General features: G+C 55.4%; 2 protein-coding genes across 4 annotated transcripts in view; one reads left to right on the top strand and one right to left on the bottom strand.

Annotated features, from left to right (window-relative positions):
* Nucleotides 1-6,102, bottom strand: part of PPP2R5D (protein phosphatase 2 regulatory subunit B'delta) — a 30,845-nt gene extending 24,743 nt beyond the window's left edge. The window contains exons 1-2 of one of the 3 annotated variants that reach the window (XM_080408243.1): nucleotides 5,892-6,102; nucleotides 4,952-5,035 (exon numbers count right to left, since the gene is read on the bottom strand). In XM_080408243.1, coding sequence (XP_080264369.1) covers nucleotides 4,952-5,035; nucleotides 5,892-5,918 — 111 coding nt within the window. In that variant the 5' untranslated portion in view covers nucleotides 5,919-6,102. Of the gene's footprint in view, nucleotides 1-4,951; nucleotides 5,036-5,472; nucleotides 5,669-5,891 lie in introns of those variants that run through there. The other 2 variants (XM_080408241.1, XM_080408242.1) reach the window with 2 other exon arrangements.
* Nucleotides 6,103-15,458: 9,356 nt separating this feature from the next.
* The window catches only part of ABHD12 (abhydrolase domain containing 12, lysophospholipase), a 42,930-nt gene continuing 42,688 nt past the window's right edge, over nucleotides 15,459-15,700 (top strand). The window contains exon 1 of the mRNA XM_080408244.1: nucleotides 15,459-15,691. Coding sequence (XP_080264370.1) covers nucleotides 15,552-15,691 — 140 coding nt within the window. The 5' untranslated portion in view covers nucleotides 15,459-15,551. The remainder of the gene's footprint in view (nucleotides 15,692-15,700) is intronic.

Here is a 15,700-nt window from a genome sequence, read left to right as displayed (position 1 = left end):
CATGAAGCAGCACTGTCCGATGATCACAGGAGGGAGGAAGACGAGCTTGTGATGGAAACAACTGTATCTGCCAGCCTACAAAGTGGAGGCAACTTAACTGAAGAGGGACCACTGTCAGGGTAAGTCAGACTGAATCCTTGCTGGCAACCTTCCAAGACTGAGAAGTTCATTCCTCACCCTGAATACTTGGGTATCAGGGCAGCATGAGCCACTCAGATGTTGTCCAGATGCTTTTGGGAAGGCTAGTCCTCTACTCTGCATCACTCTCCTTCTACAGGAAAGAAGGACAAAATCTGAAGGCTGAGCCACCGCATGGAAAAGGTCGTACAGAGAGAAACAAAAGATGCATTGGCAGCCTCACAGGTAACACTGAGGGAAGCAGAACACATGGGTCCTCCTTGCTGACAGGACACGCCTGTGCACTCCTTACCCACCCAGAAATGCCACAGGCAAACATTCTGAGCGTGTTGTGTGTACTGCATGCTAACAGGCCGCAGCCACTCTGCCTTCGTCAGGGGTCTGGAAAAGTCCTTGCCGCCAGCTCCTACAGCCTTCAAAAGCTGGCATGAAGAGAGACTAAACGCAGTTTCAGGTTTAGCTGCTAGTTATTTAAGAAACAGGCACGCACATACAAGAATCACACAACTTAGTTTGGTAGAGAAAATCTGATGGTGGGGGAGGTCAGACATACTCTGCGCTGCAGTGCTCAGATGGTTTTAGGATGGATTGCTTCTATATGGACTCTCTGGCATCAAGCCGCATACTTGCTTTTGGGAGGTGTTTCCTGTGGCAGACCTGCTATCCTTCTGCCTTCAACACCTCCTACCTTGGCCACATGAATCAGAAGAGGCTTCTTTTTAAGTTTCCTAACACTTTCTTCTCTGAAGTTTTCATCCCTGAAAACACAGCAGACTGCTAAACCTGAAAGCTTTTCTCTTAAGCAGGATCAACCTCACAGACTGTTCCCCCACCAGCACCAGCTGACCACCACAGGGCTGCAGACGCACATTTACTCGATCAGGCTCAGCCCCTTCCTGACAGGCAGGGCTCACATCACTACAGCAAAGCCAGCTGCTTGGGAGACACTGTTTGCCAGCGGCTGTTCCGCGGCACATGCTGAAGTGACCAGAGAACAGCACAAAGCTGTTTGCCCAAGCGTGGTGCAGCAGCCCCACCTTTCCCACTGCAGTGGAGTAGCTACTCATGCCAACAGGATGGGCCAGCCCCAGTTGCACCACGTCTGAATTCCCCCAAGCGCAGGCTCCCTGGCTTCACAGCACTTCCTCCCCACTGCTTCCCACCACCTCTCCTCCGTGCTAGGAACTTGCCTGCACAAGTCAATGAGCCCCAGGCCCTGGGCTTGCCCTGTGCCATTCCTCTTCACCTCGGGTTCCCAGGGACAGAGACCCTCTTCCCCCAGCCACCCCGAGCTTCTCCTCTGTTCTCCTACCCGTGCATGACCTCACCTCTGCAGGCACTCCTCCCGCAGCTGGGTGCATTGCCACTCAAAGCCCTTCTGCCTCACTGGTCCCTTGAGCATCCCTCCCTTGCTAAGCTTCTCAGCCCAGATCTGCTCTCAGCTCCTCCTACTCAGATGACTCTTCCCTTCCCATCCCTCAAGTCAGTACCTGCTCTCTTTGTCTGCTGTTACACTGCTTTCCTATTAAAATCAAGCTCTCTGCCTCAGAAGTAACATCAACACACTGTAATGCCCGTCTGAATAATGAACTCCAGGTACTGCAGTAACAAGCCCCATGGAGATATCTGCAAAACACGTAATACAGCAGCTCAGTGAAAAGGAGCACTGTCTCCCAGAGCTGCAAATCTCATCAGGAGGCTCCAAGCTGCCCTTGAGGCTGCAGAGCAACTCCTCTCTCCTCTTTACTGCTGCTGCTAATCCCTGCTCCCACTTCCAGGTCATTAACTCTCTTCCCCACCCAGCTGCCTCTCCCAGTCTTTCTGGCCAGGAAGAGTAACTCTTCCTCATCCTCTCATTCAGTGCTGCCTGGGTCTCTGACTTTTTTCTCCTCAAATAGCCATGCAGAAATTCTCTCCATTCATATCTTCATCACATTCCAGAGAGAATGAACTAAATATTTTATTTCCCACTCCCTGCTGTTGTGTTTTCCTGCACTGATGCTGTCTTTTCCTGAGCAAACTGCCCCCCCACACACACCCCCAAGCCAGGGGCTCAGCAAGCTCTGCTGGCTCTTCACGTCAGGTAGCTTCACCCTAAAATGGGCATCTAAAAGAGCACTGCGCTACCCCTGTACTAATGAGGGAACTCAAACACTTGTCTTCCCTTGTGGGAATGCATCTGCTTTTGAACATATCTGCCTTTCCAGATCAGCTCCACTAAAAACTCCTTTGCTGCAGAGAACAAAGCACTATGCTTAAGGGCTTCTGGACTGACTCCTACCCTCTTCATCTCCCTCCATGGAGATCCCCATAGGAGGTCCTCGTCCACTGCACTTGCTCATATCTGTCAAACCACAGCTGCTCTTCAACAAGCTTTACTCATTCCACCAGCCAGCCAATGTGCCTGCAAAACAAGTCACAACTTTCTGGAACCAGGATAAACTAGGGCTGAGTCCTCCCCTGCTCACTGGAGCACGGTGTGAGAGAGGAAAGTGCATACTGGAAAAGGGCTGTCCAAATGCTGCTCTCCTGCAGTGAGCCCATTAAGCATCTATTGATATATGAAGAAAAAAGAAAATTCTCTTTGGCGCACACAACTTTCACCCTAGAAAGGGCAACTCCATGGGGGAATTTAAAGGGCACAAAATCCTCACACAACAGCAGCAGAGGCATCCAAGCTAGGCTCGGCCCACCAACCCCACCAGGCAATACCACTCCTGGTGTTTCACCAGTCAAACCACCTCCTGTTTCTGACACAAGGAAGGGGTTTCGCTCCCAGCACGCGTTACCCAATTCCTCACAGTCCCCCAGTGTGAAAGTAAAAATACCTTTCTGTGCTTCCTGAAGAGCAGGAAAATCGCATTCAAACTGGTATACATTTCTTAGCAAGCAAAAAGCTCTCTTCCATTCTGCAGCAGAGCAGTCCGGAGACAGGAAAGCACCAAGAGAGAACAAACTTCACTGCAAACTCAACAGGGAAAGGGAGAAGAGACTGTGGCAGTGCACACTGCAGAGGTGTTTCTTTTCTGCTTTGCTCTCTGTTCCTATGATCAAAGGAGACCCAGCCTTCCATCTTAAAGAAGGGCTGGATTTTGTTTGGAGTATGAGGAAGTGGCTGGGTGTATTTTGTGGGAGGGAAGGTTAGACGCATCACTTCCAAGTTTCTTCTGCACCCAGGCACAACCAGACATCACATGCCGTTTCAGGACACAGAAGGAAACTCGTAGCCTGCCCTATTCTTCCTCTCTCACCGCACAGTTTGTAACCAGGAGAGCAGCACCTCAGCCCACTGCTGATGTGGACGGCGACATCAGAGATTTTCTGCTTTGATGGCTATCCATCACCCGCGCATTAAAAGTCCCAGGCTTTCCTTCCTCTTACCAGAGCTGGGAACTCAGCAGACAAAGAGTGCCGAATAAAAAAAAGGTAAGCCTGATCCCATGATGCCAAGGCAGGAGTTCTCTCACTTTCTTGGAGTCGGCAGACAGCTCTCCCAGCAAGCTGTTTTCAGCTGCATACACAAAATAAAATGGACAGAGGCCAAGACCAGGATGGGATATAAAATGAGGATCTACAGAACTGCTACCTGCTCCAAGACAAACTCAGCTTCTGATTCCTTGCTGGCCACACTGCAGGTTAGGCAAGAGTATGGCTTGGACCCTGAAACCCAGTAGCTAACAGTAGGGATATTTTCTGAGGGTCTGCAACACAGATCTAGGCTTTGAAGGAGACTCTAAAATAACCTTATTTTGACTAAAACCATCCCACTGAACTATACAGATTTCTTCTTACTCTTCACTAGCCTTACGTGTCTCTCATTCCCAGTCCTTCCAATCACAAGTGTGATGTGTTCCAGACAAGACTTGAACACACAGGCTTCTACGGACATAGAAGTGGCACAGCTTGTTTGCCAAATTGCCATATTAAGAAAACAACCCAGCACACACATGCATGCTTCCTTGGACATGTGTACCACGCTCTTCTAAGCCAAGTCTCAAAATCCACAACCACACTGTTCCAAGTGCTGGACAAACTCAAGTCTACCAGAAAAGTTCCAATTTACTCAATTTTTTACCGATTCTAAGCACAGCTTATCATATTACCATGTTCTGCTGAGGCGATTCTAACACATCTAGCTGGGCAACACCAAGATTGAGAGTGAAAAAGGCTCTGCACTGCTGGGAGTACAGACTGTGACTTCTTGTGAGTAATTTTGTTTTCAGCGACAAGGCTGTTATACCAAAGGAGAACCATTTAATCTCTAGCAGTTTACCTCTATTCTTTCAGCTGTCCTAGCCGATCCTTCCTAATCTCACTCCCGCAGAAAATGACTCAGAAGAACAAATTTCTTTTGCATTGCTTCTCACTACTCTCTCACTCTGACACAAAGTGACAACAGAGTTTATCAAGCTTTGCTCTTGACAGGAGTGAGGAAGCTGCTCCCGTCTGTAAGGCTTCCTCCTCCTTGATAACCGTCGCTCTTCCCTCTCTACAGCCAACCTCACCGCGCTCTGCCCACCTCTGCAAGCAGTGCTCGCCATCAGCTTCGAGCCAAATCTCTTCTTGCAGGGATGTAGGGTATGAGACTCACCCTGTCCTTCCACAGCCATCGTCACCCTTTGGGCCAACTTTCAAGGGGAACTAACTTCACCTTAACTTCAGTCTTTGCTACCACCTTCTCCCATTCCTTAAGACATTCCCGGCGCATACGTTACCTGACAGAGCGGCATGGAGCAGCTATAATGAAAGCTATTATTCCTCCTCAAAGATGAGTTGCACATGCACACTGCTGTATTCAAGATGAAAGCCTTACCTCTTCTGAATTCTCTGCCCCGCCATCCTTCCCACTACTGCTGCTGCCAGGCTTTGTAGTGCTTTTGGTAGACTTCGGAGACTCCTGTAACAATAAAAAAACACATTCAGAGAAAATTTTACCTTGCGCCGAACATCAACATCTCTTTGCAGAGTTCAGCTGTGCGCTGCCACCTGCCCAGCCCACCTCCAGCCCTGCTTCGGGTGGCGACTCCCAGCCCCTTTCCCCCGGGAAGAGCACCCCCGAACTGCTCCCGTGGCAGCGGCGTGGCCCCGGCCGGGCACCTCCGGCTGCCAGAGCCCCGCGCCCACCGGACCCTGCCTCGGGGCACGGCCCCGCCACGGCCCCACCGGCGCTACGAGGTGCGGGGCGCCCACGGGCACGGGGCACGGCACGGCACGGCACGGCCGCACCGGGCGGCGGCAGAGGCGGGGCGCGGGCCCCCACCCCGGCACCGGGCAGGGCGCGCACCGGGGCACCAGCCGCCTCGCAGCGGGATTGGGACGCGGGTGGGGCCATACCTCCCCGACCGGGGGCATGGCGGGGGGGGCTGGCCGTGCCCCGCCGCCCGGGCGACCTCCTGCTGCCCGCCGAGGGCGCGGGGCGGGGCAGGCCGCAGCCCCCGCTTCCCCCCGCCGGGCTTACGCGGGGGCACCGGTACCGGCGGCCGCCGCTCGCGCTGCCGCCCCCCCGCCCCCTGCCCTGCCCTGCCGCCCGGTGCGCGCCACCGCCACCCTCCTGCACCAGCCGCCCCGCCCGCCCCGGGAGCGCGCCCCCGCCCCCTGCCGGCCGCAGCCCCGCGCGCGCCCCCGCCCGAGGGCCGCGCCGAGAGGGAAGGCCGCGGCGGGGAGGGAGGGCGGCGGGAACATGCGGCCGATCACCGGGCCGAAACACCGGGCAGAGCGGGGGCATCCCGGCACCGCCCGCCTGCCTGCCGCACCTTCTCCTTCTTCAGCTTGTAGGGCATGGTGAGCGCCGGGGCCCCAGCCGCTCCGCGCCCGCCGCCGCCGCCGCCTGCGCCCGGGCCCGGCCGCAGCGCCCCGCTCCCATTGGGCCAGCCGCGCCGGCCTGCCTAGCAACAGCCGCCGCCGCCGCCGCGCGGCGCTGACGCGGGGCAGCAGATTTTTCTCATTGGCCGAAGCGTGCACCAGCTCCTGGCACGCCCCCTGGAGGTGGGGCGGGGCTGCGGGCGAGCGGCTCTTCCGGGGCAGCGGCACCAGCTCCGGCCCCGGGGCGCCGGGGTCCCCCGTAGGGCAGCGTGTCTAGGCGCGTGCGAGGGGGCCGGCTCTCCGCGGGAGCCCCGGCTGCGGCAGGCGCCCGGCCTTGGCGGAGGAGGTGCCGAGCAGCTGCCCGGGGCTCTGCTGCGTGCACATGCCTTCCGGAGGGGAGGGAGTAAATTGGGGGGGTGTCCTTCTGCCGTGTACTGTGCAGCTCTGCTCAGCATCGCTGGCGGGGGGGAGACCCCAACAGCCTGAGCTGGCCCCAGGGCTGCACCCCACCTCTGTGCGGCAGGCGCTTGTTGGTGTGCTGAGGCACGGCTTTGGAGGGGGGCTGTTGATGGAAATAATGGGGTCGGTGGGTGGATGCAAGGGCAGGTGGAAGTGTGGGTGTGTGGAAGCACTGCCCCGGCAGGGCCCCTGCTGGGAATGGGGCTACTCCTGGACTGTGGGTCCCAGGACACTTCCCTGCTCACGTTGGGCAGCTCGGACAACTTGTTGGCAGGTGGCCTGCATCCTCAGGAGGAGGGCAGCTTCCAAGAGCCTGCAGGCATTGCCTTCAAGCTGATGTTCAGCGTGGAGAAAGCATCCAGTGGTCAGCAAGCTGCCCTCGAGTTCATGGACCTGAACTGAGCAGGACCTGCTGGCAAATGGCCACCTCCTTAGGGCCTGTGATGTCTCTAGAGGGTCTAAGGTCAGTCCAAAACGTTTGCCAGCATGCTTAGGAGGGTGGCTGCTGGCCTGTTGCAAGCAGCACAAGAGCTCCCGTTCCTTTTAGCCAAGCCAGCAAAAACGGTCGCTGACTTGGAGCAGATGAAGCACACATCACATTGTGGTGTGTGCAGTGGGCTTGTTACTGGGAAACCTGTGCTGAGCCCTCAGCCCTGCGCAGCCACTCTGACAGGGTGCGCTCTCAGATGGGATGTGGTGCATCAATGGGGACAAAGGGGGGCACCGGGCTGTGTCACAGGTCCTTCAGCAGGAGCGTGCTCTTTTCAAAGTCATCAGGTGAACAATCCTTATGTGGGACGTGGCAGGTGGGGTGGGGAATTTCCCTGAGGCTATTATAAAAGGTCAGTCCAACAGCTTATTGTCAGCATGCTGATCATCATTGGCTTGACAGCCATTGGCTCCCCAGGAGCAAAGTGAGGCTCTCTGTTGCTGTTGTCTCTCTCCTGTGTCATGCACGAGTGACCCAAACCAGAGCACCGGCATAACCATCTGGGTGCTTGTGAGCAGGGCAATGCACCAGTGTGAGCAGGTAGAAGCTGCTTGCTTGAAGAGTTTGTGCCTATCACCATTCCCTCTCCTAAATTGTCACATTGAGTTCTGGACTGGCTTTCTTTGCAGTTCCTCTGGCTGACTACTGGAGGAGCTCAGCTTCACCAAGCTGCTGTTTGGCCCCTGAATTCCACCCAGTGCCATGGTGGTGTCTGGGCCTAGTTTTCCTGTACCTGCCAGCACAGGAATTGCATCCAGCTGCCCAGCAGCTGCCTTTTCCAGCAGGAACCCTGTGTGCCCAGTGCAAGCACACAAGCAGTGAGATCTGCCCTGTACCAGTCTCAATTTCCAGCCCAGTCTTGATTGTGAAGGGTGTGCTTGCCCAGAGCAAGGGGTGCTGCAAAGAGCAAAGCTGTAGTTTTCCAAGCTTGCCGAAGAGCCCCGAAAGCGGTTTCACCAGAAAGCTCTTTCCTGCTACCTGCGCCCAGGACACCTCAGGGTCCAGCCCCTGAAGTAAACCGCGAGTGAGCTCTGCACCCCCCTCCTGGCTGTGGCTGCTGGCAGCGCTCCCCCCCCCCCCCCCCATCCGTACCCAAAGCTGGGGACGCCCTCCCAGCTGCCACCTCCACAGCAGCAGGTGCATGACAAGTGGAAGGACTATGATGGCTCCAGGGCGTGGGGTCCTCAGCCCAGGGTGGGCAGTGAGAGGGCTTGACTGTTGTCCCCTCTCACTCCCTGGTCAGCTCTTCTGCTGCTGCTTCAAGGAATCTTCTAAGCCAGCTCAGATATTTGACCTTCCAGCTGGGAGGCTGGGTCTTTGCTGCGGCTGTTGGTGGTTCTGGGGGGCTCGGAGGGCTTTCTCAGAAACGACTGGCCAGCTACTGCTGCAAAGCTGCAGGAGAGCAGGGACCCGGTCTGTGCCCCACAGCCATCCTGGCTGCCCTCTTTGTCACTCCACCTCTGTGGGTCATCGCTGGGTGGGTGGCTGGCTGCTACCAGCCCTTGCCAGGCCTTGGCATGAGCTGCGCCAGGAGCTGAGCCCTGAGCAGGAGCGGAAGGAACAGCCAGAGTGTGAAGGGTGCTGAGGGTCAGGAGGGACACGGAGGTCTGGGGGCGTCTGGTTTTAGCTGGAGTCCCCCCAGCCTTGCTTGACATCCCTCAAGCCGTGCTGCCCACAAGCACGGTAGAGGCGCTCCCCGACCCGAGACCGTCCTGGTGCTGGGGAAGGTGGGCTTCCAGCTGCGGCCGCTGCTGGCTCACGGTGCCTGCTGGGAGCTGCGTGAGGCTGCAGCTCCCCCGCTATGGCACAAGGTGGCCATCAAGGTCATCTGCAAAGGGAAGGCTCTGGAGGGGGACCTCAGGAAGCTCCTGGCTCATCAGATGCAGGCAGGGCAAGCAGAGGCCAGCCGACGCGGGGGGTGGGGGGATGGGGGCTGAGCATCATTAGATGCTGCGGGGCAAGGGGGGCATCGGAGGGCTAAGGGGGGCAGGGGGAGCACCCTTTGGGGAGCTTCACGGGCAGCAGTGCTACTGGGAGGCTCAACGAGGTAGGGGCGTTGGAGGGGTTGAAGGGGCAAGGAGTGGCTGGGGGAGTCCGTGGGGTAAGGGAGGCACCGGGGGGGAGACGGTCAGGGATTCAGAGGGGCAGGGAGCTATTTGCTGTGGGAGGTCCAGGGGGATGGCAGCCGTGGTGGGCGCTTTGTGGGGAGCTGCCACGGACTAGGGTAGCATTGATAGGCAAAAGGAGGGGGAGTGCAGGAGGTGCAAGGCAAAGGGGGGCCGGAGGGGGGCAGGCCTGTCCCAGTCAAGCCCCGGCTACCCACAGGTCCTGAAGGGCTTGTGCCAAAGCATCCCATCACGCTGTACCAAGGCACGGAGACGACGATGGGCTTCTACCCCCTCATAGAGCTGGTCCCCTCGGGAAGCGTCCTGGAGCGGGTGCAGAGCCTGGGGCCCTGCTCCCAAGGCCAGGCAGGGCTCTGGTTCTCCCAGCTGCTCCCCACTCTGGCCTACCTGCGCAGCAAGGGCCATCATACACCGGTGGGTGAGCATGGGGGCCAGGGGGCAGCTGGGGGGTCACTGGAGGGGTATTAGGGGGCATTGAGTGCAGGAGGGTAGGAGAGCAGATGAGGTTCAGGGGAATGGAGGGAAGCTTTGGGGGATGCACCTAGGAAGCATTAAGGAGGAGCTAGGGCCACGAGAGGGCATGGGGAGCTTTGAGGGCCATGGGGAGAGTGCTGGGGGGAAGGTAGGGGCAGCTGGGGGTCGTCAGGGGAGAGCTGGTGGGGGCAGTGGAGGAGGCAGGGGGCACTGAGGAATGTTGGGGGCAGCTGGGCCACCAGGGGCCAGGGATGCTGCGGTGGGAGTGGGCAGTGGTTTCCCAGACAATGGGCTTCCCCCAGGCCCCACCCTGACCTCCGTGGCCTCCCAGGACATGATCCTGCACCTGCTGTGCCCAGCCTACCAGTGCCTCTCTGCTCTGGACCCACTGGGTTTCTTAGTTCCTGCCCCTGGGACACCTGCCCCCAGGCACCTAGGCTGACACTCGGCACCCATGTGCAGTTTTGGCACTCTCTCAACTTCAGGGGGCCGCTAATAAAAGCCTTGAATGCTGTTTTGTCTCCCTTTTCCCTGGTGGAGCTCCCATCATGGACAGACGCTGCAAGGGACCTCCCTCAACCCATGGTGGCATCACCCCCGAGCCCACAAAGCAGCCTCCCCATCTGAGGACATGTCTCCATACAAGCCTCTCTGTGACCACAGGAGCTGCCAGACCCCAGCAACCTGGAGGTTCCCACCATGAGCAGAGCCACACCCAGCCTCCCAGGACCATTTCTCCAGTCCATTTGCCATCTTTGTGGCCCTCTGCAGCACTTGCTCCAGTTTGTCTGTCTCTCTTTTACTAGGTGGCCCAGAACTGGTCATGGTGCTCTGGTGGTGGCCTCACCAGGGCTGAGGAGAGGGTAAGGACCACCTCCCTCCACCCACTGGCAGCACTCCCCCTAACACAGCCCAGGAGGCTTTTGGCCTTTGTTGCCCCAAGGGTGCACTGCTGCTTTATGCCCAGCTTGGTGTTCACCAGACTTCCAGGGCTTTCTCTGCCAAGTTGCTTTGCAGCTGGTCAGTCAGAGTCCAGCACGTACTGTATCACGTTGCTTCAGCATTATCTCCCCTTCATAAAGCCATGCTGATCTACTACTGATGGCCACCTTGTCTTCCATGTGTTTGGAAATGGTTTACAGGATTACTTGCTCCATCGCCTTCCCAGGAACAAGGTGAGGCTGGCCAGCCTGTAGTTCCCTCATGCTCTTGTTTGCTGCCCTTGAAGACCACAGTGACACTTGCTTTCTGCCAGTCCCCAGGAACGTCTCCCCATCACCATGGCCGTAATTGCACAGGTGATGGAAAGTGGCCTTGGAAGGACTTCAAGCCAGCTCCTTCAGCACTCTGGGGGCATCCCATCTGCTCCCAGGAACTTGTGTCTGTCCTGTTTGTTTAAATGTTCCTCAAACCAGTTCTCCCTTTCCAAGGGGAACTCTTCCTCACACCAGGCACTCCCTTCTAGCCTCAGGGGCCTGTGCTTCCTGAAGGCAGAAAAGGCCAGAAAGTTTTGAGCCCATGGTTGGCTGGTTGGCATACCTCCAGCATGTACTGGTACCTGAGGTTTACCTTCCCCATGTGCAGGACTTTGCATATCCCTTTGTTGATCTTCATGAGGGTCATTGCTCCAGCCTGGTCAGTCACCTCTGAACAGCAGCCCAACCTTCTGGTGTATCAGCTGCTCCTCCTGGTTTTTGATCATTTGCATATTCACTGAGGGTGCACTCTGATCCATCATCCAGGTCATCAATGAAGAGGAGAAAGAGTACTGGCCCCTGGAGCAGGTTGCCCAGAGAAGCTGTGGATGCCCCATCACTGGAAGTGTTTGAAGTCAGTTTGGACATGGCTTAGAACGACTGGATTGAGTGAAAGATGTCCCTGCCCATGGAAAAGAAGTTGGACTAGATGATCTTTAACGTCCTTCCCAACCCAAAGCACTCTATGATTCTATGATTCTGCACAGACTCTTGAATTCCTGGAGATCTGCAGCATCTGGAGGAAGTTCACGGGAAAACTGAGGTGAGAAAAAAGGGTTTAAATGACATCCCTGCACCTCATGACCATTTGTCACTGGCATGCAATATGGTCAGCATGGAGAAAACTGGAGAGATGCCTTTTGGACACTTTCAGACACACTGGTGAAGAACCACCTAGGCAGGCAGGTGAGTAGCAATGCTTCTCAGATGCTTTACTTGGTAGTTGACAACTCTGTAACCTAAAAACTCATTTCAACACGGGGCTTTCAGAAACTGGCTTAGCTACAGCCAAGGATGGATCAGTGGTGGAGTGGTGGAAGCACTGTAGCTTTGCTGTAGAGTCTTGCATAACAGACTGGAGCACTGGCACACACTGAAACTGTTCAGCAATGCTGGCTTTGGTCAGCTCTGTGTCTACTGTCAACTAGGAAAACTAGCAGGTAGCAGGCAGGGGGTTGTGCTGACTTGGGAACATCAGCAAGCAACACTTCTCTGAGTCGTTAGGAGCATTGCGTGACAGACCTTTCCAAAGCTGGCTCTACCCTTAGTCACCTGGATTTTCCTGCCTTTGGGAAGTCAGCATGGAAGGATGGCAACACAGGCCCCTCCATCTGGACTCTCCATAATTTCCTCTGTGTGGCCCAGCTTGTGGACAGCTGGGTAAGCAGAATGAAGAAGCCCATGCTGGAAAGACAGCAGCTGGAGGAGTGCTCAACCCACTGGAGCCCTGTGCTGCCCATCGAGCACAAAACATATGCCACCAATTTGAGCTATAGAATCTGTGCCATGGCTGGTAGCCAGGGAGAGCTTGCAGCATCAGGTTTCCTTCCTCAGGTCAGACAGGAGCAGTCTGAGGAACAGAAAGCTGTGAGCAGCTGTCCTCCTAGCAGGCCTCTCTGCACTTCCAGAGGTACTGCTGCCTTCCTCAGCAGGGTGCAGTTTTCTTCTGCTCTACCCTGAGTCACCTCTCCTTGACTTTTTCCCCCCTTTCAAGCACCTCCTCAAAGGATATTGCATTGAATATCCTTGTGCTCTGCAGAGACTTATCGCACAGTGTTTTCCTAACCAGTACTTTCTCCTGGCCTTTTGGGGCTCCTTCAGTGTCTCCTGCTCTGGATTCTGTCCTTTGGGGAGATTTGGCTGAGCTCATCCACAGCTAAACACAGCTCTCATCCCTTCTCTTGATAATGTTACTTACAACCTGTGCTCACTAGCTGACCTGTGCTTTCCAGCTATCTTCCTTGTCTCCCAGCCAGGCAGGTGAGTTCAGGTGCAGCTGCCTCTGGAGAATACAGGGTGGGGAGGAGACTGCCATTGCTGCAGTCCAGCGGGCTGTGTCCTTGCCCCATGTCCTATCTCCAGACCTCTTCCAGATGATTCCAGACATACAGAAACCCTATGGAACATGTCCTTGTCCACAGGGATAGTTTCTACTACTGCTCTACCATAATCTTTGTTCATGCCTTGAGCTAAGAAATCTGAAATTCTTTCCCAACCTTTGACCAGATTTTCCTGTTTTTCCTGTACATGCTGTCTTTGTAGAACCATACTGAGTTACTGGCTCCTAAGAAATCCTGTGGTAGCACATTCCCTAAGCTGTTTTGCATTGTGCAGATGAAGTATTTGGTGACCACAGATGGCAGAATTTCACCCTGGTTTGCCTATAACACCAGCAGAAGTATAGTTTGTAGTGGAGCCTTGCCTCAATAAACTTGTATCAAGTCCACCAGAATTCAACCACGCATTTAGGGTTAATCTGGAATTCAGAAAGGTTATTGTACATTGATTTCTGTGAGCAGGCAAATTTCTGAGGCAGCAGTCATCTCTTTCAATAGGTAGGAAGGACAAGTACTGATCCTAAACGGGAGAACCTCTTCTATATTCTATAAATAATGTAGAATAGCGGAACAGAGGACATTACACTAAAAAACCCATAATGTGATTTCTGAATCTTAAAAATCTGATATGATGGGAAAGACCAAACAAGCATGTGTTTATACTCATACATAGCTAAGGAAGAAAATTTTTTAGAAATGCTGAGAATAGCTTAAGGTTGCCACAAGAAAATACTTGCTTGTCTTCTTTCTAGCACAGAGGAAAAGCCAGCTGTTATTAAGACCCATGCCACAAAGACAGACTTTCAAGTAATTTCCTTAGTAGTCCTTCTCAGTAATAAACTTCACCTGGAGACATCTCAGAGGATTTATGATGCTCAAGTCCATTCTCCTTGTTTCAAAGCCAGTTGGGCAACTTGCAATTCTCTCCTCTCAGGACTGCACTGTCACTCCCAAGCAGCCCAGTCCCATACAGCCTTTGCAAAGCCTGCTTTTGGAGTGACCACCACTCATGTTGTCACCAGACAAAGCTCCTAACACATGGCTAACAGTCCCCAGTTGCAGCATTCAGTCTTCCCAAGGAGATGGAACCGAAACAAAATCAGAGGGACAAGAACACTCTCCTTTGGTGTTCAAAGCATACAAAAGAACAACCAGTCTTTCCAAAAGCCTGGATGAAAATTTTAGCAATTATGATCTGGTTGAGACAAAATCTCTCAAAGGTCTCAAGTGTTAGGAGAAGCTTCCAGAAACACGACAAAGCACATATCAGCACATTACACAGTACTTTCTGCTAGCTATCCATAACTACTGAGATAGTTGAAGCCTGTATTTTAACAATTGCTTCTCGTTTTTGGTCCACTGCCTTGTCTTTGCTCCTGGGATTAATGTGTGTATTTCTTCTGACTCTCCATGTTCCATCAAGTATAGGAACAGTCAGCAGCAAGTTGGAAGAAATGGATGTAAGACGCTTGAGATCACTTGCCCAAAGAGCCACTTTCTAGAAGCTGCTTCTTTACGGGAACACACAAGGTACCCCCATAGATAATACAGCAGCAGCAGTGGCAATGCGAGACAGAGCACATGAGCATGGCTGTTTTCTGCAGTGCTGCCCTGCTCCCCAATGGCACAAACAGAACAGTCACCCGCTATTGCTGATACTGGAGGGGATGTTTTATTTGTTCTTTATTCACCACCACTTGTTTCCAGCACAGAATCCCCATACTGCTAGGGAAGCTCTGTAGCAGGTTAGCCTTGCCTATGTGTGTCTGCAGAGATCAGCAGATGAGGATTTGCTTTCCAAAGTGGTATTGTATCCTCCCCAGAAGGGTACAGAGTAAATGGGAGAGGGGCAATCACATCAGAATCTTTGGTATGGCTGCCTTCTGCTTCAGAGGAAGTTTTGGAAAACAAAATAGTGGAAGGTGATGACCTCTGACCACTTGGGGACCAAGGCTGTGACCATTTGTGTCATCCACTGTTATTCCTGTCTCTACTGTTGAGTCTAACAGTCAGGTCTACTGCTGGTTTTGCCTCTCAGCATCCTTGTATCAGCTATGCTGTTTCTCCACGCTGTGCCTTGTGGCCTCTAGCCCTGCGCAGGGTTTCACAGCCCCTCCAGGCCCATGCAGGCCAGGTGATGTTCTTTCATTTGCAGCCACCCTGCTTTCCCGTGTCCCACTGGCTTTTCACGCAGAAGCAGCTTAATGATGCCAGGCTTAACCCCCACTGCCCCTTGGGCAGCACCTCAGCAAGCCAGGTGTCCATTCCAGGTACAAGGGGTTTCCAGTCACCCGCAGGCGCACCAGCACAGCACCTCACCCCTCACCACAGGGCTTCATGCCCCGCTGCACCCCCGGGCTCCCAAAACCGGCAGGGCCCTCTGCGCACAGCACGGCTCCCGCCACGGCCGGCGCGGAGGGGCACCCAGCGCCTGGGGCCGGGCACCCCACACCCGGCCTCCCGCCCACCGGCGGCCCGCCTCCGCGCCGCCAGCAAAATGGCGGGCGGGGCTTTTGCCCGCAGTAAAGATGGCGCTGCGCTGCCTCTGAAGTGCTGGCAAGCGGCGCCCTCACAGAGAGTGCGCGGCGGGGGTGGGGACTGGCAGGGCAGGGCGGGGCGGGGCGCGGCGCGGTGGGGGTGGGGACTGGCAGGGCAGGGCGGGGACTGGCAGGGCAGGGCGGGGCGGGGCGCGGCGGGTGCGAGCGGCGGCTGTACGCGGCGCCGCTCCTGCTGTCTCCGCCGCCCCGGCATGAGGAAGCGCAACGAGTCAGTCACGGTGGAGCATGAGCGCGCCGCCGCCGCGCCCGCGCCCCTCGACAAGGGCTGCAGCCTGAGGCACAGCCTCCGCTTGGCCGCCGCCGACACGGGCATGAAGCGACCGCTGGGCAGGTGAGCGCC

The sequence above is a fragment of the Falco punctatus genome, assembly GCF_963210335.1.
Source record: "Falco punctatus genome assembly, chromosome: 12".
Taxonomy (NCBI): domain Eukaryota; kingdom Metazoa; phylum Chordata; class Aves; order Falconiformes; family Falconidae; genus Falco; species Falco punctatus.
The sequence above is the reverse complement of the archived record's forward strand: the minus strand, read 5'-3'. Positions and strand labels throughout refer to the sequence as shown.